Source organism: Chelonia mydas, chromosome 11 (assembly GCF_015237465.2).
Source record: "Chelonia mydas isolate rCheMyd1 chromosome 11, rCheMyd1.pri.v2, whole genome shotgun sequence".
Lineage (NCBI taxonomy): Eukaryota > Metazoa > Chordata > Testudines > Cheloniidae > Chelonia > Chelonia mydas.
This window is the reverse complement of record NC_051251.2, coordinates 43,781,836-43,803,976: the sequence shown is the minus strand read 5'-3', so window position 1 is coordinate 43,803,976 and position 22,141 is coordinate 43,781,836. Positions and strand designations below refer to the sequence as shown.

Below are 22,141 nucleotides of genomic sequence, written 5' to 3'. Positions count from 1 at the left end.
GTTATTGAAGGACAACTAGATCAAAGAAGTGGCATGTTACACTATCAGTGGCAGTGTAAGAATACGCAAGCTTTCCCAGAGTATCTGGAGGAGGGAGAGACAGTACACTCAGCCCTTTGAGGGACGGAGTGCTTCATGTTGCTCCTTAAGCAACCATATAGCCAACAGAGCAGTATTATTGACAGGCCACAAAGGAACCCTATCCAGTCCTCTGCTGGAATGACAAGTCAACAGCTGCTTTTGAGAGAAGGACTGAATAGGTGAAAGAGTATTGGGTGAAATGCTAGTCCCAATGAAGTCACTGGGAGATCTGCCATTGACTTCAGTGGAGCCAGATTTCACACATTGAGTTCAGAGGTGTTTCAACATCACCTAAAAAAAAGGTGGTGAACTATTTGTGCAATTACACAATTTTCAAATAAAAAGACGACAGAATTAGCTGGCCACTACAAGGAAAAGGAATGAGTGGTGAACGAAGATGCATATTCAGAGCAGGGGAAATGGATTGAAAAGTTGGCAAATAAGGTAGAAAAGACAACCAACACAGTGAGTACAGCAGATCTGAAAGAAGATAAATGGATAATTTAACAGCCATTCAGTTTTCAAGAAAGACAAAGAACAAACTATATTGCATCAGAAAAGGACTCGAAATGATGATGGATGAAACACTTTTAAGCGTTGAACACAACAGAATCACAGTTACCTGCAGAATTCCCAGCTGAGGATAAATGTAAAGACCTAAATAAGGATATGACACTGATATGGATTAACGAGTTTTTCAAAATCTATTTAACGGCAAGGCAGAAGGCATTGATCACTCCTCAAAACAAATGTTGAAAGGAAAGGGGTAGAATCATCTCATACTTTGCACAAACTGTTAAAATATGTGGGATCAAGAGCAAAACCAGGAATTGCAGAACCAAATAAAACATTACATTGGCATTTATGAAACAGTAAGTCACCCTCTCATGGAAAAAGGAATATACTGATTCCTTGGTTTTATTAAGTTATTATGAACAGATGGACTATCAGTTTGCCTAGAAACTGTAGCAGCACATCAGTTGAGCTATTTCAATAGATTTCCAATCTCTCAGTCACATTTCTTCCCTTTGACAAGAAGAACAATTTTAACTCTGATCAGAGCACACTTTGCTACAAAGCACTTACATGTATAATATACTTTTTCTTTATTATAGCATATGGGTCATTTTTATCAATAAAAAGAAGTTTGTTTTATGAATCCACTCAGCCATAACTTTATTAGAAACAGATATTGCCGCATTATTTTTGGTAATGTACAGAATGTTTTGCTATCACCCGAAGGAAACTTTAATAACTGTTCAGTTCAAAGGATGTTGAATATATTTTGTGTGCCAGATCACTACTCCTCAGTTTGCTCTTCCTGCATCATTGGGGGTCACTACATCCAGGTGGATTCATTCCCTAGCGAGGGCAGGCACTGTTTTCTTCACCACGCTCCTTTGGAAATTTCTTTGGAGAGCAGCTGTAAATGATATTCGTAGGCTTCAGAAAACTGCACTGGCAGAAGTCTCAAAGGAACACAATGATTAAGTACATCTTCTAGCTGCCCTAGCCACACACCTTCCCAGCCAGGACTTTGGGGGCCGTGCTTCTCCCTTGTGGGCTACCCATCATGGGGAGAGCGCAGTCTTTTTCTACACCTGTAGCCTCCTCTTGTGGTGCACTTAACTGTTTTGGATCTGACAACAGAAGGTGAAACAAAGCAAAGTTCTCACACAACTCCATAAAGAGGCTTCTGGAAGCTACTCAAGCTGTTGTCCTTCATCTTCTGTAGCAAGGCTCCAGAAAACAGACTTCTTTTAGCAAGAGAGTTTTGTTTATCAGTACTAGCCTGTATGCAGAGATAGCAAACCAAAGGATGATTTTGGTTTTGCAGAACATCTTCTGTCAGACTAAAGCTGTGGGTGGCTCAGCTGTAGGTCCCATTTTCCTCTGACCTCAGAATAGTCAGAGTTTCAGATAAATGGTTCACCTTTGGCCCATGTATTCTTCTCTTATGAAAGCCACATCAGCAAAACTCAGGGTTCAGTTCAGCTCTGTTGTGACACCATCGACTTTAGTGGAGCATCACATACTTATACCTCATCTGAATTTCTCTCTATGGCTTCCTGGTCGCTAACTCTCCCTTCCAAAATCAGGAAGTTCCTACACAATAAAAATGAGTAATTAGAAATCAGTGGATTCCAAAGCAGAGTAAACACTGAGACCTATAAAATTCTGACATGCTCAAAATAAAACAATTTTTGTGATCTTATTGCATAGCTTGCTTTATAAATATTAGACCTGCAGTCATACTTCCTTGGGCTGCAATCTTGTCAAAGCTGACACATTAAACAAGGTCGGAACTGGTCAATATTTGGATAGGAGCCTCCAATGAAAATCCTAGGACCTGCAGAAAATGGTATTTATATTCAGTAGGTGCCATTCTTTCCCTGACTCAATTTGGCTTTGGGTGAGATGCTGAGTTTGATTTACACAGCATATTGGACTACCCGAGATAGGTCTTCTCTCCCAAGCCACACTGCTCTGGGGACCCTTAAGGAAACAGTCCTCCTGAGATTTAAACTGTCTGGGAGCTGTTAGCTAAGTGCTCTTAGCAGAGGCTCCTCAACTCTGGAACTTACCTCACTGGTCTGACAGAGCTAATTTATTAACTGTTGGAGTGTAGGGCAAGGGCAAGACTAGCTTTAATTAAACTAGTACGGCAAAAATAGCAGTGAAAACGGAATGGCGCTTGCTTGCCACAGACCCTGGCTACACGCTCGCATTGCCAGCCCGCACTGAAGCCCATCATCCATGTCTTCACTGCTAGCATGGGATAGCTTACTCAAGCTGCACTCACACCTCCACTTGCAGTGCAGGCATACCCTAATCTTTACTCCACCTCTGTAAGGTAGGCAAGATTTACTATCCACATTGTACAGATGGGGGAAATGGGGCAGCACAGTTAATTAACTTGTCCTAGGCTGCAGAATGAGTCAGTGTCAGCCAGGATAAAAAGTCAAGAAATCCTGGCCCTCAGTTCTCTGCTCAGACTACTTGACCATATGCACCAGTTAGTAACAGGCAAAGTTTGTAACAGCTGCAGCACAGTCTGTTAAAGCCAGTGGTATGCCAGTCAAAAACGTATCTAATCTTACCCTCTTTGATCCCAGGCATGCAGCTCTGTTTGCCATCCTCCCATTGATATCTTCCTGTTTGCCTTCATAGCCTTAACTCTGCCCTCTTGTGCATATGCATTATCACAAAGCATTATGACAGCTTCCATGATACAGTCACACACTATTTTTCACGTAATACAAGTCTTTGTCAGACTTTTTTTCTTACACCTTTGTCAGCTGCATCCTATAAAATTCACAGTAAATATATAGCGCTCCTGCCTCATTCACTATGCATCTTTTACACAAACTTTCCTTCTCTCTTGTGTGGTCTATGCAGAGTAACAAAAAGATACAACAACTGAGTTTGTAGAAAAAAATTGTGTGATACAGTACCATTTGAGAAACAGTGTTTAATCATATATTTAAAATCTGCAATATATAGACACAGAGGGGAAGAGGTGTATTTATATGTGCCAACTTCACTGGTATTGCCTAACTTTTGAGTGCCTCCTAGATAGCCAACAAGAATGTTTTCTTAACATTTTTATAATGGAAGATGGAGACAAACAGCATTTACGCTGGCTAGGATAACTTTATAAAAAATACCAATCTTGTGGCCTGATCCTGCACCTGTTATTCATGTGACTAGACCACCCCATTGACATCAGTATGCTTACTTGTGTACCTACAGGTTTCAGGTTGAAAGTTAGAGGTGCCAGTGTTGGATTCTCCTTATGTTTCAGAGCATCAGCTGATCACCAGCTGGGGGTCATAGAGAAATTTTCCTAGGGCACAAAGACGAACACAACAACAGGTGCATTATTGGGGGGTTTGTGACTTTTTCTGAAGCATCCAATTTCATGCAGCTGTTGGTGACCAATCCTTTGCCCACTGAAGTCAATGGGAAATTTGCATCAGTAGGAGATGGACTGGATTTTATTAACATGGACACCAAATTAACTGGATCGCTGGCATGACAGTTCCTATGAGCAATAAATGAAAGAAAAGGGTTGCATGAAGAAACAGTACTTCAAGGGATTTTCAATCAGTAAAATAGAAAGTAAATTGTAGAACAAAGAGCCAGAGGTGTATAACCCTGATTGGGCTAGAGCCAAATAAACTTAAATAGCTTTAAGAATAAATTGGTGAATTAACTCAGATCATGGACAAGTGCTATGAATGTAATGCAGTAAATGTTCAAGAACCTGCCAGGGAGGAGAGAAATGTGTTGCTTTTGAGATAATTTCCCAGAAGCTTCATAAAAGAAAATTGATTAGAGGAATTTAATAAGTAAAACAGGACCAGAAATATAGTAATCAAATGAGTTTTTAATTACATCTCAGGCAAAAATAAAATCCGGTTTGTATCAGAAAAGTCCTAGTGAAATGCTTTGGTCACTGGGGGAAAAAAAAAAAAAAAAAGAAAAAGCAAAGCTAATTTCCATTGGAATTATAGTAGTAGGTTTAATTAAGAGTAGGATCAAAATAAAGGGGTCTCAAAGCCAGAAGCAGTGTTTTAAACATCAAGTCAATGTCTCAATAAAAACATTTTTATATTCTGTGCAAAATCAGCACTGTGGAGCATTTCTAACAAAGGGTTGCTTGATAAATGTGTAACACAACCTAATGTTTTTTAAGAGTCCACTCCGTATTCTGTAACTATTTAACAGAATTAATTGCCTGTGATGTAATAAGACTAAAAATCAAAGATCTGGTTTATTCTTTGTGAAATACTGCTTTTAATTTATTTTACCCAATTTTAATATCCTTAGGTAATGTTACAGAGTACATGAAGTATCCTAAAAGTGTCCTCATCCCTGTTACTTAGTCTGTAAATCCCTGAGTTGCTAGCCCTTTTTAATATATACTTAAATCCAAATTTACGAGCAATCTATATATCCACAGAGGGAATCAAAAGGATGTTCACAGCTCATAAAATATGTTGATTAACGTGGGGTTCAAAAAGTATGGTTGGATCCATTCTTAGTACAGCTAGGGCCAATACTGTTTTCCCTTTTAGGAGCCAGGAGCAGGATTTCGTCCTTTAGGCTTAACTTGGTCCACGTTAATGTACCCATGGGGACAGTGGAAACCCCAAGCAGAGGTACTGCACAGTACTTGTGGCAGAAGAATATCTTGGCCATGTATAATGCCAGCAACTCCACCTTCATCAACCAGTATGAAGCCACCACTGCACCACGTTTGGTTTGCTACAGATAATGATATCAACTGTACAGCAGGGTGGGAAATGCACAGGGCCACAGAACGCAAAGAACAGACCTGCCTTGGTTCTAGGACCCCCTTATCACCCATACTGTACAAGCTACAGGCATTCAGCGCTGATGTGCTGGCATAGAAGTGTTATTCTGACCAGGAGCAATAGACCTTGCATAACAGCAGGCCAGTACAGAGTCTGCCAGGAACTGAAGAACCACTATGAGGCAGTGCCAGGTGTGCCCTAGTTCCCAGGCTCCTACATCTCCTTTCAATTCACTGTAGGCAGCTATACATTATCAGTGCAAATATCTACGGCATGGGCAATGTGTAGATCATTCTGTGCTTTCAGGTCACGGGGTCAGGAAGATCTGAGTGCAGAATGCTATGTTTCTGCCTAAAGACAGTTCAAAAGTGGTGATTTGTAAAAAAAAAATATTTTATCAAAAATGTGCATCTTTTTCATCAAAATTTTGAAAATTGAAGACATTTCTGCCAGTTCTAGCCTTGTCTGTTGATGTACATCTGTGCAAGTATTGCCATCGCCGTGACAAGATGACTGCTTTGCACAGGAAGTTCCCGGTGAACTGCCATCAGGGCCTGTATGCCTCTGACTTCTGGAGGGGGTTGGCTGTCCACACCAGCAATGAGTTTCTACCACAGATATTAAAGTTTATATTGAGCTGTATCACACAGGTTTGCAAAAATACATAGTGCTCTGAAATAAAGGGCTAAAACTGCAGAGAGCTCAGAGGTGGGCTAGTTGCCACCAATAGAAACATTATTCATTTAAACAAGCTAAGTCCTAAAATGTTGTTACAAAATAATGAAATGCCACTGTCAGGCAATAACATCTCTGGACCTTATTGGGAGACAACGTTAAGCCCGGTCTCTAACCCCTCCCACTGGGCTTCATGTCTTCACTCCATGGTAACTGCATAGTTGAAGCACTTCACGGTAGATTTACTCCATGCTCTAGACAAATCAATTAGTTACTTATGGTCTGATTTTCAAAGATACTGATCACTTGCATTTCCTACCAAATCAACTGACATTGCCGATGCTCAGCACATCTTAAAAATCAGGCCATTGAACTTTAACTATCATGCAGGAACTCAATTAAAAAATCTACCAACATTTACTTCCGTAGCTAACCAAGTCCCCATGCCTTACAGGGTACCCATATTAACTTACATTTCTAAACAGTCTTCTGGGCTCCTGGGGCCATTTAAGCTGATCGCAGGTGAAAATCTTGGTGATTTGGTTTAAATGACAGGATTAACAGCAAAAAATCCATTCCTACTCACCCCTATATTTTTAAACATTCTGCAAGTCTATAAAATTAATATTTTGTTGTCTGCTCCTTCATTCTCCCTTCTCACCCCATTCCTCCAGCTTTTGCTTCAGACTGCAAACATGCCCTTTACATTCCATCACAGAAAGCAGCCTATTCAACCTGCTCGTAGAGGCCTCATATTGTGAATGAAAAGGGCTGCACAAAGAGTGATACAGCAATTACGTTTCCTTTATCTGAAATCTAGCATATCTGACCAACACAGGGCTCCATACACTTCAGACTTAGGAGGCATACTGCTTTGCCCATTGCTGCCTGGAATCTCCATAGCAGGCATACTGCTTTGCCCATTCTTCTCTGAGGCCCCAGCTTTGGAAAAACAGTGTCAGAGCCAGGGTGCAAATCGTGACTTCTCAAGCATACATACATAGTTCCAAAGTAAAGGTTTTAAGTTAAAAGGAAAATATACATCTCTAGTAATCTTCCTATGAAAGTCTACCATGGCTATGTCATTTGGGGCCTGGTCCAAAATCCACTGGAAAAATTCCCATTGACTTCAGGTCAAGCCCCCTGTAAGGCTGTTGGCTTCAATGAGACTAGAAAAAGAACCTACTTCTGTGCTTTATTAAAGTTGCTACACACATTCTTTATTTGACTATGTGCAGCTTACGTGAGTGTTATCTGAACTTCAAAACTGAACTGAGCGGTGATGCGGCTCCAGCCTTGGAAAGCACATGGAGGTGCTGACAGTTGCTGACTGCAATGGGTTGCTTACACACATAAGGTGAAATCTAAGCTCCGCCATCATCAAGGGGATCAGAGGCTCGTTCATGTGAAACCCATGAACTCTTTTTAACTTTGTGCATCTTGTCATTTAACTAGTAGGCCTCCTGTTCATAGATACCAGTGACCAAGGGACTAATCCTGCAACCCTTACCCTTCTGAGTAGCCCCAGCGATATCAATGGCATGACTCACAGGAGTAAAGGAAGACTAAACTATTTGTGTTGCCAACTTAGCATGAGAAACAGAGTAATATCATGCATCTGGGGTTTTACTTAGAGCCCCAGCTGCTGGAGACAAGTGATTATGTGAGACTCTTGGCTTTCATTTCAAACAAAAAGTCAGGGTGAGATTCTATGCTGAGCTTCTAAGGGTATGGCTCTAGCCCAGGAGTAGGCAAACTTTTTGGCCAGAAGGCCACATCTAGATATGGAAATTGTATGGCGGGCCATGAATGGTCACAACATTGGGGGTTGGGATGCAGGAGGGGGTGAGGGCTCCGGCTGGGGGTGCAGGCTCTGGGGTGGGGCCAGAAATGAGTTCAGGGTGCAGGAGGGGGCTCCCAGCTGGGGCAGGATGTTGGGGTGTGGGGGGGATGACGGCTCTGTCTGGGGGCTTTGGGGTAGAGCTGGGGATGAGGAGTTTGGGGTGTGGAAGGATGCTCTGGGCTGGGACCGAGGGGTTCAGAGGGCAGGAGGGAATCAGGGCTGGGCAGAAGGTTGGGGCACGTGAGGAGGTCAGAGGTGCAGGCTCCAGGTGGTGCTTACCTCAAGCAGCTCCCGGAATCAGCAACATTCCCCCCTCCGTCTCCTATGTGAAAGCGCAGCCAAGCTACTCAGAGCACTTCCCTGTCCACAGGCGCCGCCCCTGCAGCTCCCATTGGCCACGGCTCCCAGCCAGTGGGAGCTGTGGGGGCAGCGCTTGGGGCAGGGGAGTGTGCAGAACCCCCTGACTCTCCCTACGCATAGGAGCCAGAGGGGAAATATGCCACTGCTTCTGGGAGCCCCGTGGAGCGGGGCAAGCTCCCGACCCTGCTCCCCAGCTGGAGCAGGGCAAGCCCCAGACCCCACTCCCTGGTGGGAGCTCGAAGGCCGAATTAAAATGTCTGATGGGCTGAATGTGGCCCGTAGTTTGCCCACCCCTCCTCTAGCCCCTGGAGCACCCCAGGATCAATAGGGTGCACACAAACCATTCCTTTGATCTGTGAGCCACTTAGGGTATGACTAACCAGCAAAAAAGGTGTGTTCTTACCCCAGGGTAGCTAACCCACATTCTCTAACCGAGGTTTAAATAGCAGGAAAGGCACAGGAACTTGACTTTTTTACTCCGGTTAGCAATTTGAGTTCAACCCCAGGCTCTCCTACAGGCTTTAACTAGAGCTGCTAAACCCAGTTAAAAGCCAAGTGGCCATGTCTTCACTGCTATTTTAACCAGAGTTAGCTAACCCAAGTTAAGAACATACCCTAAGTGACTCAGCACAGAACTCACAGCTCCAGGAACTGCAGATGCCCCCTTCTGATCCTGGGCTGCCCCAGGGGCTGGAGAGGCCTTTAGCAGCCTTCCCAAGTTACTCTACAGGTCACATTGCTGTCTGGCATCCCCACAGCACTGCATGCTGCGGCCCTGCTCCCAACACATACCCCTACATACACCTGGGAATTGTGAAAGGGTCCTTGAGAGAAAGTCTTACGCCTGTCTGCCCCAGTGCCTACACTGGAAGCCATTTTCCTTGTCTGCATACAGGGCTTTTCGAGCCTTTGTACTGGGTAAAGTAGCAGTATAAAGAGGCTGGAGTTGGGGTGAGGATGTCACCCTAAGTCTCTAGCCCTCATGACTGTGGAGAGAAGATTGAAAATGTAACCTGACTACACCCTGAAAGCTCAAACCCAGAAGACAAATAAAAAGAACCTAAAATGTATTGTTTTAAAATGTCTTGATTTTTAAGCCAATCTCATGATTTTTGAATGTTTGGGGTTATCAATACTGGTGCAGCCAGGTGGTTCCCTTCATCCAATTGTTCCCTGTGTGTTGGATCAGAAATATTGTCAGTATTTATTTTTTTTTCTCTCTTCCTTTTTTAATCTTTCTCCAGTCTCTAGTGAAGGTGAATGTGAAACTGAAGCCCATGTTGGACTCTGTGGCAGTAAACAGGGGTAAATGGGAGGAGCTGGACCAGAAAACACTTCTCTCCCAGACAGCACCCTCCTCCTCATCTTCCAGCTTTACTTTGTCTCTTGAAGACATACATTAAGCCTGCGAATGTCAGCTGCTGTTGTGATAACAGCTGTCTGAAAGGCAGAGTTGTAAGCTTAGTTGCATCATTTTAAAAAAATGCTTCTACAGACCTGATTAATTGATTGGATATAATTTTGCTGGCCATGGCTTTTATTGAGGAGTTCAGTTGGTCTGAAAAGAAGGCCTGTAATAAGATGATGCTGATATCTGGAGTCACATGGAAGATACAGCACAAGAAGCAGTCATTCAGCTCCACCACATTTCAACTGCTGCTGTAATAAAAACCAAAACACACAGACACACACACACCAGACTACAGACTGAAATACAAGAACTTCAGCTTAATAAAATAAATTAATACAGAGCAGACTTGGAATGCGCATTTATCAATGCATATGCAAGGAGCTGCAGGAAAACAGAATAGTGTGCATTTCCTTTTTGTTTTGGATCTTTTCAGTATTTGTTATGAACCAGTTATGCCTGCTTTTGTAATGTCTCTCTCATTCTTCCTTCCTCTTTTATGCTTGAGTGTTCTGAAAAGCCTGCTTTGTATTCTACAGAAGTATTTTTTTACAACAAAGCTTCTTAGTGATTGATCAGGGCCTTCAGAATTGCCCATCTTCGCTACATTTAAAAACAAACTTTATTATCTTTAAAAATATCAACCTGTCCCAGCTCCCCTAAGATATTCATATTAACAGTGCAGTGAATTACTTTACAGGTGGAAATTTGTATAAAGGCAAAAATTATTGCATGGTAATTTGGGTTCATTTTTTTTAGAAATACTATTTTAAAGCATTCATTTTTTAAGCTGCACTGTCCCCTAAGGAAAGGGCTAATGGCCTTTAATGAAAATAGGATAAAAAGGAAATGTATTGCCTTGTACTAGAGAATCTGCATTGAAGGGTTTACTATGGATGTGTCTTTCTGATACAATTTCCAACAGAGATGAATATTTTGACTGTTACCCATAAGAAATGGGGGGTGGGGGGGAAATAGAGTACCATCACACTGGATATCGACTACTTCCTATTTCTCTTACCATCTCTTTTACCCTATGACAGCTAGCAGAAAGCAAATCCAAGGTCACATATCTGATAAACAGTTGTACATAAAACTTTAATCAATTGTGATAGATCAAGAATTCAAACATGTCTAGTTCTCAGTGACCACACTAGCACAAGAAAGTTGGCCTCTTCAAATTAGTGCAGAGATCCTTGGCAAAACAGCTCTGTACTCTGAGACTGCTTGCTCTATTCCAAGCACCTGAATACAAGAGGATGCATGATAGAATGCTTCCCACCTTTACGGCTTCTTAAGCACCAAACTGCCCCATTCAGGAAAAAGAAAGTTACTATGGTCATCAGTTATTGGAGCCCATGACAATGTCATTTTGAAACTAGGAATGGCTACCACTAGGTAAAAACAGCATAAGAAATTAAAAAGCCAAATTCTGATCTCTTTTACACTGGTGTCAAACCAGAATAACTCCTCCAACTTCAGTGGAGATACTCTGGATTGTCATTGGTGTAACAAAAATCAGAATTACCCATAGGGCCAAATTTTCAAAAGAGCCAAGTACCATCCTCTCCCACCTGGGCACCTAAATCAGGTGGGCACTGAGCACTTTTGAAAATCTGACCATTACTATCTAATTGACGATTTTTAAAAAGATGTCCATTTACTAAAATGCTTTGTACTACTTATAATTTTTGTAGACATTAGAATGCCTGAAGATTCCAGAACCACTGCAAGAAAATCTAGTTATCTAAACCACTGAACCATATCATGTTTGCTACCAAAGAGAAATGGGGGGTGGGAGAAAATCTATGCTATACAGAGATGAAAATCTGCACTGTATGAACTTGTTTCTGTTACCTCTCCACCTCCTCACTCCTTCCCCATTAATGAAAGAGCTGGGATAGTCTGCTGCAAACCTGTATAAAACTTATTTATATAATACGTGCTTTATGGGAAAAGCAGAGACCGTGACTGACTTGGTACTGCTGGCAGCTATACAGTACATAGCTTTCCTGAATTTTGATATTGCATATTGGTAAGTGTACCATAATTTAAAGTACATATCCTATAGCTTCCTCCAAGGTTGAGTTTTCCCTCATTTCCTTTCCTTTTTACTGGCTTCAATGCACTGTTGCCCATAGCAACACCCACTGGCAGTGATGGGAATTCAACACTGCTGCAACCTGACATACAGTTAAGGCCTTAACAATGTCAACCATCAATCAAATGGCTATTTGTAATTGCCTCCATCTATTTCTCCTGTCTTGTAGTATCTTTTCTATTGTGGGTCAAAATTCAGGAACTGCTGACTAATGCAACGGTTCTATTCCGCCACAACAAGAAAGCAAATGAAAAAGTGTAACAAGATCCTCATCAAATTCTGCTTTCAAACACATTGATGCAATTCGGTTGAAATCAGTAGGGTTGTACTTACTGGTGGAAGTGAGAAGAGAATTTGACACTAGTGTTTTTAAGACTGAAATACTAAAGTCTTGAGCAAAAAAAAAAAAACAACAACTTAACACTAAAGTTTTCACACTTTTAGCTCAAAATCCTGGCAACACATTTGCATTTTTTCAGAAAAGGGGGAGATTCTGTACAGAAAAACATACAATACTGCTTCTCAAGACTTAAGATGGTGTCAGGGACCTTTTTCACTGTGTGTCAGCTTCATTTATAAAGGTTTTGGTGTTTGTTCATTGGTGCAAAAACAGCTTTTCTAGAGAAACTGAAACTTTGCCTGAACTTAAATCTGTTTTGTAAGCTTATTCTAGGAAAGATGTGCAAGAGAGATCACTGAAAAGTGTAGAATAAGGGCCAAATCCTTCAGTCCTGGTTCAGTTCCCTGCCCTTCACAGGTGCAGAGATCCAGCTGGGTTCCACTGCAAACGTGGGAGGAGCAGATGGGGGAGGGAAGGCTTGTAGGGAGTGTATATCCCTTACCTGTTTGCAATGACACAGGGAATCTATGGGGGTCAACAGGGGTTTAGCGGGACACAGGTGGGGCAGAGGATGATGGATTGGTACCCAGAAAGGGGGGCTACTATCAGTGTTCCCTCTAATTTTTCCCCACACATGTGCAGAATGAATTTTATTATGTACACATCACCTTCATATTGGTGCACATAAAATTCATGTGGTGGGCTGAGAGGTTCAAAGCGGGCTCAGGGCTGTGCCAGAGGGTTGGGGTATGGGGGGGGGAGCAAGGGCTCAAGGTGGAGGGTGGGGCCGGGGATGAAAGGTTTGGGGTGCAGGAGGGTGCTCTGGGGCTATGGCGGGGAAAGAGGACTCCCCCCAGTTCTCTCTCCCTGAAGCAGCACCTGAACTGGGGGGGGAGGGGTACCTCCAGGGTTGGGACTGCAGGACAGGCACCCCGGCCACGGCCTGTTTGGGCTGGGTTCGGGCTGTGGCAAGTCCTGGCTGGGGCTGTGTTTGGGCCGGGGCACCCCTCCCCCGGCTGCAGAAGGTCCGGGGCTGGGGGAGGGGTGTCTCAGCCACAGCAGGTCTGGGCCAGGGCTGGGTTTGGGCTGCCCATCACCCGGCAGGTTAGGGGCCAGGCTAGGTTGGGGCCAGGGGAGGAGCGCTTCTCCCCTGGCCACCGCAGGTCCTGGCTGGGCAGGTTCCCTGAGTGGCACTAAACAGGCTGCTGCACGGCCGCACAGCTTACAGGGAACTTAGGCTACTATAGCCTTGCTCAGCCCTTTCCCCAACCTTCCTGTGGAGACCCCACACACACAGCTCAGTATCCACGCTGGGCAGTGAGAGTTCTCAGTCATTTGTCCCCATCTTCAATGGCAGTTTTGCCAGAGTAAAGACTATGATTTGCCTGTAAAATATTTGTGGCTCATAACAACAAGGTGCTGAACACCCTTACTTCACGTTCAAGTCAGTGGGAGCTGTGGATGCTTAATTCCTCTCAGGAGGTGCTTAGTCCTTACCAGGATCTGGACTCTGGCCCAGGGTTATTTACAAAGTTTGAATGTGTTGATTAGTAGGATTTGTGCCCATCAAGTAAAGAAATTATAAGTTATAGTATAGATGAGTATATTCCATTTTAGCACAGGTATTCATTGTCACTGGAAAAGCAGCTGCATTTTCTGGCCTGGTGACCTTCTTAATCTACTTCTAGGGCACTGTTTATGAACAGGCCTAATTATCAACAAAACCAATACCAGTATTCACAAAACACTTTTGAAAACTGCAGCCAGCAGTGCCTGATATAAAAAATAATTAGATTTAGACAGTTCACGGTAATATAAATAAGAATGTCTCAGTATACATACCAAATGTGTTAGTTGGCCTTTACTAAAATTAAGGAATTTCTAGGTATATCTAGATATTTTGTGTGTTTATTAATATTTTAGAACTAGCTTTAAGGTTTCTTGATTACGTAAAACATCTGTCAGAACAAAATTAACAGAAGGCACTTCCAGTGCTCAGAGTGTCAGGAAATGTGACGTGAGAAAATGATACTGGCTTTGCTCAAAAAGTATATTAAAATTATCTGGATTAGTTCTACCAAACAATGAACAGAACGAAATGTAAATTAGGTAAAATAAAAGGGTCTGGAAATTATCAGTGATGTCCTATTGAATTTGACAATTCTGGGATATATTCTGTATAATACCTGTTACCTTTTCCTTCTCCGTTTTGGATTATGAACCTTTTGGATTTAATTTTTAGTTTATGAGCATGTTGGACATTGCATCTTTCAACTCTATGGGAAATACTGTTGTAAACAATCTATCAGTCTGTGTGTGTTTGTGAGAGAGACCTTATACACATGAACAGACATATAAAATGTATTTTTTTCTACAGTAAATGGAGCCTATGTACTGTAAAAATGCATAACTTGGGACTGAAATAGTTTCCTTTCTGTTTCCTATTGTAATTCCATTTCCCTCATTGGTTTGCTTTAGTTTTTGCCAAACAATTCTGATTCAACTTTTTAAAAAAGCATGTTTTTGAAATGGACAAATTGATTTTGTTTTTTGTCTGTTAATTAATAAATCACTTTAATGGTACCCTGTAATTTCATTCTTTTTCAGTGAGGCCTATCTAATTATCAGGGCCTCATCTACTAATTACTCATTTACACAGAAAGAGTAGAAGCACTGAACATCTTTGAGGGGTTCACATTTCATTTTTTGAAACACAAAGCTGAAGACCTTATTCATGGTAGTAATCCTTAATTTCAGTGAGTTGCACCAAATTTACACTGTTGTGACTGAATGCAGAATACGGCCCCTGACTTCAATGGGACCGTTTAAGGGTGGAAGGATTACTCACACTAGTAAGGGTCTTTGGTTTGCAATTCTTGGGATGATGTGCCATTATCCAGAAGAAATGGTACATCTACTTAGCCATTTCTATAACCCATGTTTAAGTGAATGACTGTCAAAAAGTTCTAAAAATGTTTGTTTTGCTCAATAGGGGCTTTGGAAATTACCATCAAATTCTTATATGACACACAAATATCTTGCTTTATCTCAAGCCTTGCTATTTCTAGGCTCTGTTCTGTTGAAAAGGGTATGTGTCAGGCCCAAAAAGGGACAAGATATTAATAAAACCCTGATTTATTGTTACATTAAACATTTACATGTGGTCTGGGGTTTTGTATCATGTTATGCTCGCTCACTCTTATTGTAACAACCACCACCAGAAATCTTTAACATTTTATTCAAGATACAGAAAAGGGAGGAAAGAGTTAAAGCATTTGAAATATTAAGTAAAGCTTTTAACAACATCTCTTAATCCCTGTAGCTGCAGAGTCTTTATCGGGGGAAAAACCGAAAAACCCATTTGACGGTCTTTTGGATTGTATTAACTGCCCTTTTTGGGGAAAAGAGAAGTTAGCGGAGATAGTCTGAAGCAATTGTAGAAGTCTGATCCTATTTCCATGAAGACAAAACACACATTAAAAGGGACAGAAACGAACTGCAAAGATAGAAGATGCAGCTTCTGTCTTTGGTGCCAACTCTCACTTGAACCTTGCTGCTGGAGAAACATGGGCACAACAAACGGTTTTATGAGCTACTCTGAGACCTGACCAACTTGTACCAGGCTTGTACCAGGCTTAACTTGATTAAAGAACTGCTTTTATCTTCCTCACTGATCGCAGCCTCAACACAGCACTGCAAAAGCTGCAGTCTTGGTCAGCTAAGCCAGACTGTTATTAAACAGAAGGCAAAAGGAGAAAGATAGGAAAGAGAAAAATAAGGTAGGAAAGGAAAAAAGACGACACACGAGAAAGGGAGTCAGGAAACCAAGTCTCACATTCTAAGTGTTGTTTACTTTAGACTTAGCCGAAGCCACTGTAGCAATGTCATTGGTTCCCTCTATCTGGCCCAATCTGATCAGGGCACCTTTCAGCATCAGAACAATGAAGGCCCAACAGTATTGTTATGGTGGATCCTGGGGTCTTAGGAGACAGTGGGGATGGCAGCCATGATAGTAAAGTTTGCTCCTTCTATTCTAATATAGGAGTCAACAGTGTAATACTGTTGCAAAAAAAGCAAACATCATTCTGGGATGTATCAGGAATGTTGTAAGCAAGACATGAGAAGTAATTCTTCCACTCTACTCCGTGCTGATATAGCCTCAACTGGAATTGTGTCCAATTCTGGTAGGCACATTTCAAGAAAGATGTGGAGAAAGTCCAGAGGAGAGCAACAAAACTGATTAAAGGTCTAGAAAACACAACATATGAGGAAAGATTGAAAAACTTGGATTTGTTTAGTCTGGAGAAGAGAAGACTGAAGGGGGAACATGATAACAGTTTTAGAGTACATAAAAAGTTGTTACAAGGAGGAGGAAGAAAAAATTTTCTTGTTAACCTCTGAGATTAGCACAAGAAGCAAGCGGCTTAAATTGCAGCAAGGGAGGTTTAGGTTGGACATTAGGAAAAACATCCTATCAAGGTAGTTAAGCACTGGAATAAACTGCCTAGGGAGGTTGTGGAATCTCCATCAGTGGAGGTTCTTAAGAGCAGGCTGGACAAACAGGTTTCAGGGATGGTCAATATAATACTTAGTCCCCTGCAGTCATGGCAGGACTGGATTAGAAGACCTCTTGAGGTCTCTTCCAGTCCTATGATTCCTGCCATATTTGCTCCAAAGTCTCTTTTTCAAGGACCTCAAGGAGCTGATGAATGGAATGACAACCCTTCATTATTTTGTCTACCAATTAGGTAGAATCTCTGACACACTAATTTTGGTCCATTAATTTCTGATTCTATTCTCCTTTTGTTTACCAGTTATGATCTTAGGAAAATCCTTGGGTGATATCAGCATACCCACTTCTTTGGATTAATTCAGTCTTCTCATCTCCCTTTTGTATCTTTTTCTATCAGTATTTATTGTTATAGAAGATTTTAACATTTGATGAATTTTCACACACTTTCCTACAACTATGCTCACAATTGGGGTAGGGCTGCTAAACCCAATTACTAGAATAGACCCATTTCCCTTTCTATATCTGTGGGGGCTCTAAAAAGCACTGGGAGCAAAAAAACTATTCAAGTGCTTCTTGGCTTCATCTTCTCAACACACCAAAAAAATCCCACAGGGATTGCCCTGCTGCGTTGTTTTAGATTGTACCACTTCTTATTCCATGTGCAAAACACTCCAGGCTCACCTTTAAATTTACGTGCAGCCACAACTTGAGGAGCTGGAAGAACCAGGCCAGCAGCAGCATCAGGCAGCAGAGCAGAGGTGAAGACCATCTGTGAAGATGCCCCTTGCATCATGTGGTTCTGCTGAAGTCTGTGCGTTCAAGTAGTAGAACCCCAGGCTTTTTCAAGAAGTGGGTGAGGGAAAGAGTCAGGGTGGACTAATTTAAATCAAGGCAATTTAAACCACCAAGTGGAAAGCTTCGATTTAAATCATCGATTTAAATGAACTTTTCCATTGGTACTTCAGTTATTTTCTAAAGAAAAGTGCATTCTTACTGGTTGATACAACTATTAAAACATGTTGATTTACAACTAAATAGCCTTAACACTAGATTCAGTACATCTTTTTGCTCCCTAGGAGGATACACTATAATTATATAGTGTAATATTTTCATCTTCTTAATTGTACACTTTTAGTATGTCAGAAAATGGTGAATAATATGTGGCTTATTACCTAGATAATTAACTTTTTGCTCATGATTTGTGCAGATAAAAATTTATTTTTATCAAACAAAACTACCTTCAATGTTTGGTGTACATAAACTTCTCTTATCAAGATGTTCCACATTTCCAACTAAATGATTTATTAAACAGAGGGATTAAGTGTAGTCAGTGAATTAAACTGATAATTTCAGGTCAGCCTGGAAAAATTTTCAATATGCCTAAGTAAAAGTGCCTGGAGCTTACGGTTATACTCACCTAAGTCTCTTGAAAATGAGAGAGTCTCCTAAATTACTTAGGCTCCAATGGTGCCATATGTATAAAGCTAGATCTCAAAGTTAGATATTTTCCCCCCCGATTCTTTCTTTATAAAGAAAAGCAGTCTTTAACACTAACTCAAACTATTTATAGTGATTCATGGGCTCAGCATGTTTATATTTTATTTAAATCTATTGCGAAATTATAAGTAATTTAACGTATTGTGGTTTGAGCATTGGCCTGCTAAACCCAGGGTTGTGAGTTCAATCCTTGAGGGGGCCATTTAGGGATCTGGGGCAAAAATTGGCGATTGGTCCTGCTTTGAGCAGGGGGTTGGACTAGATGATCTCTTGAGGTCCCTTCCTACCCTAATATTCTATGAACATGTATCTCCAAGGTATTTTGTATTAAACTCAGATTGCATTTTAATCAGAAATTTATTTAAACAGACTTTATTTTTTAAAAAGAAAAAAATTTAATCAAAAAATCCAATTTAAATTTTAAACAAAAAAACAAACAAACATTGATCTTTATCCAGCCTGAAGTCATGACATTTACTTTTCCACCTACTAGAGAAAAGGCTCCAGTATTTATAATTGCACAAATTTAGCCAGGCTGTCGGGCATTAGTTTACTGGCCGAATTCTGCTATGTAGGTGCGTGCAACTCCTGTTGAAGTCAGTAGTAGTTGCAGCTGTGTAGCAGAGAATTCAACCCATGGGACTAAATCCACAAAGGGACATGAGTGCCTAACTCCAAAAATATGACTTGCACCCGACGAAGTGGGTATTCACCCACGAAAGCTTATACTCCAGTAAGTCTGTTAGTCTACAAGGTGCCACAGGACTCTCTGCCGCTTTTACAGATCCAGACTAACACGGCTACCCCTCTGATACTTACTCCAAAAACACAGATCCTCAAAACCTCTGCTCAGCTACTGTCTAACCCTATAGGCATCTAGAGTCACTAGGCACCTAAATCTCCATCGGTGGGCACGCACAAAGTTCCCTAAGGCACCGGAGAGCTCCTCAGACTAGGCATTCCCTGCGCTGATCCAGTAGACGTTGCCAGAGGACGCCTAAGAGCACACCTACCGAACTGGAGGGTGCCCAGATCATAGCGATGGTGGTCATATACCTTATATCCACTGCCCTAACCACTGGGCTCTAAGGTATTCTGGGAATGGGAATCTCTCCTGTTGAAAGTTGTTCTGCTTTGTATGGACTACTTAAATATTCACTGGAGTAGGGACTGGAAACAGGATCTCCCAGGAGAGTGCACTAATCACTGGTCCATAGTCATTCTCACTCTCTCTCTGGCCCAATGAATACTATTTTATAGAAGTGGAACACCTTCAGTAGAAGAGAGACTGACCTCACAATACCCCATAGCCTCCGCACCGCTCCAAATGAGAGAGAGAGAGAACATGTGTGTATTTGACCCAGAGTCTCCCACATGTGGGGAATGAGTCTCCTCCTCAGTTTTTGTTTTCTGGAGAAAGGGTTGACCTTTCTTAGGCACTTAACCTCAGGAGACAGTTCACAGCTGTGAATCCTGAGCAGAGATCATCATCTCCCTCAGCCCAGAGTAAAGCACCTAGGTCCTTATGTGGGAGAGGGAAGCCTCGGCCCTGCACCTCTCCTTGGCATTTTCTACTGGCTATCTTGAGCAGCTTCCTGCCCAGTTTGCTGGCTTCTGTGAATCCCATTCTGAGATGTCTAACGCTCCCTATGCATTGCATAGGGAGCCTGGGCACCTAACCTGTGGCTGAGCAGTCCACTGGGCAGCAAGGCACTCACAATAGGTGCTGCAATACTCAGCTAAGTCTCCTTTGTGGATCTAGAAAGACCCTAGTGTTCACACATTCTCTCTTTAGCAATAAATTGTGCCTATTTTACAAGAGCAAACTGGTCAAACTACCAACAGTATTTGTTAGATGGGTCCTTAGATTTCTTTTTTATTCCACCAGTTGTGAGAGCTGGAAACCTGAACTTTACCAAGATCATACTTTTGTACTTAATATTTTTTAAATTACATTTCTATCACTTAGAGCATACTTCAAAGACCATGAAAGGGTAATCCTTTGGCATTTTACAGCACTTCACTATATTGACTGCTCTATAAAGATTACAGCATTGATGAAAAGCCCCCTTCCTTCCCCAAAAAAAGAAAACCACAAATCTCTATTCCCCAAGTACACATCAAAGGCTGAATTAAGTTGGGCATTCAGTACTTGGATGTCCATGCCAATTTTGGTCTGTGATTTGTGTATTCATTTCATTTGAAAATGACGGTGCCTTCCATCTGTCAATGGAAAATGTGTGCTTCTCTTTCCCCCTGCCTCCAGCCAGTTCTCTGGAACAGTATTATATTAAAAAAAATATACAAAAAAGTGTTGGACAGACACCCTTCCTATACCCATCAATGCCTATATTCAGAACTATGCTGTAACAAAAATATACTGTTGATAATAGCAGAGGGACATAATTAAACTTTTTTTTCCAACAAAAACTTTGATATATCACAAAATAAGACCTAACATCATAGATTATTTATGTCTCTAAATAGCTCATATAATGGGTTTCCCCCCCAAAAAATATCATAAGTGATAAAGGTTAATTGTGTGGAAAGTTTAATTTTAAAAATCTTAAATCTGTTAAAAAAATTTGTTTACATACCAATGTCTGCAAGGAAGTGGAACTCATTTTAAAATATTTTATAACATGGCTTAGTACTTGCACATAAACCCTATATATTCCATACTGTGTCTCATTTAGCCTACTGTATGAAACTGTAAATTGTAGATGCCAGAAAATAAAGATGTTACAATTTAACTATGAAACCCAAGAAAACCACATACTTTTGGGTATGACAGTCTCTTAATTCAGAGGTTAATTAACAGTATAGTGTAATAATAAATACAAATCTATTCTTCCACTGAAAAGTCATACTTCAGTCAAATCATGAAAGTCTTTGGTTGAGGAATTTACTATTTCTAGTCCATAAAAGGCAACATTGCTAAAGCATTAGGAATGAGTCAACAGGGGCTTTATTCCTGGATCACAATTGACCTACCCTATCACCCTGCATGAGTCACATTTGGCCAGTCTTGCAGAAATCAAAACTGCTAGAAGTCAGGATATTAATCTCGATGTACCACAAAAACAAAAGGAGTAGTACTTGTGGCACCTTAGAGACTAACCAATTTATTTGAGCATAAGCTTTTGTGAGCTACAGCTCACTTCATCTTTTCTTTTTGCGAAGAGAGACTAACACGGCTGCTACTCCGAAACCTGCCTCGATGTACCTCAGTCTCTCCTTCTATAAAACGGGGATAACCCCCCGCCCCTTGAGCAAAGCGCACCAAGGTCTGGGTTACAAGTGGTAGCGTGTTGCCCTCTAGTGGCAGCCCTCGGCAACAATAACAGCCTCCTACTTCTCACAGCCGAAGGAAGGGGAGCTAAGCAGTCCATCAGCAGGGCCTGCGGTGTCAGCGCTGAGAGTCCCAGGCTGGAGCCCTGCTGGTCGGCCCGTAGGCAGTTTCCCGCCTACCATAATAGGTACCAGGCAGCACCAGACTAAGGCAGTATCGGTACCAAGCGAGCCTGGCCCGGTCCCGCCCCGCCCCGCCCCGCCCGCCAGAGGCTGGAGACAGGACAGGCAGCAGCTGCTGTCCTTTGTTAGGGGGCGCCGGTGCCGCCCACTGCCCCCCGCGGGGCGGCTCACCCTGTGGGGCAGGCGGGAGAAGCGCCACCCCCTTCATGAGAGGGGCGGTCCGCCAGGCACAGGCCCTACCGGCGGCACGTTGGTCCCCTCACCCCACGAACGTGCCGCGGCAGGGGCTGGGCTCCGAGTCTGGACCGCGGGCCAAGCGTCTCAACTTACAAGTGACGCGCCATTCTGCTAGCGGAGCGGCCACCCATAGAAACTACGATTCCCAGCATGCATTGCGGCCCGCCGGGAAAGGCAGGCGGGAAGCCTCGCCCCCTGGAAGCTGTAGTATCCGCTGGCTCCCCTGCTCGCGGCCCGGCCCTCGCTCACAGAACAATTTGAACGTGGGCGTAAAGCGACACACTCACCAGC

The 22,141-nt window shown here is 42.3% G+C and overlaps 1 protein-coding gene and 1 long non-coding RNA gene across 9 annotated transcripts in view; one reads left to right on the top strand and one right to left on the bottom strand.

Annotated features, from left to right (window-relative positions):
* Positions 1–12,226, top strand: part of PDE11A (phosphodiesterase 11A) — a 226,144-nt gene extending 213,918 nt beyond the window's left edge. For all 4 annotated transcript variants that reach the window (XM_043524765.1, XM_043524766.1, XM_043524767.1 and 1 more), the window contains one exon: positions 9,525–12,226. In XM_043524765.1, the coding sequence (XP_043380700.1) occupies positions 9,525–9,683 (159 nt within the window). In that variant the 3' untranslated portion in view covers positions 9,684–12,226. The remainder of the gene's footprint in view (positions 1–9,524) is intronic.
* On the bottom strand, positions 563–22,129 carry LOC114019636. Of its 5 annotated transcripts, XR_006284680.1 has the most exons (4): positions 21,944–22,129; positions 17,324–17,479; positions 9,778–9,980; positions 563–2,187 (listed from the first exon to the last, which is right to left on the bottom strand). It is a non-coding gene; the product is annotated as an uncharacterized LOC114019636 (long non-coding RNA). The 5 variants fall into 5 exon arrangements; XR_006284679.1 differs by lacking the exon at positions 9,778–9,980 and having other exon boundaries at positions 21,854–22,129; XR_006284681.1 differs by lacking the exon at positions 9,778–9,980 and having other exon boundaries at positions 21,877–22,129.
* Positions 22,130–22,141: the final 12 nt, after the last annotated feature.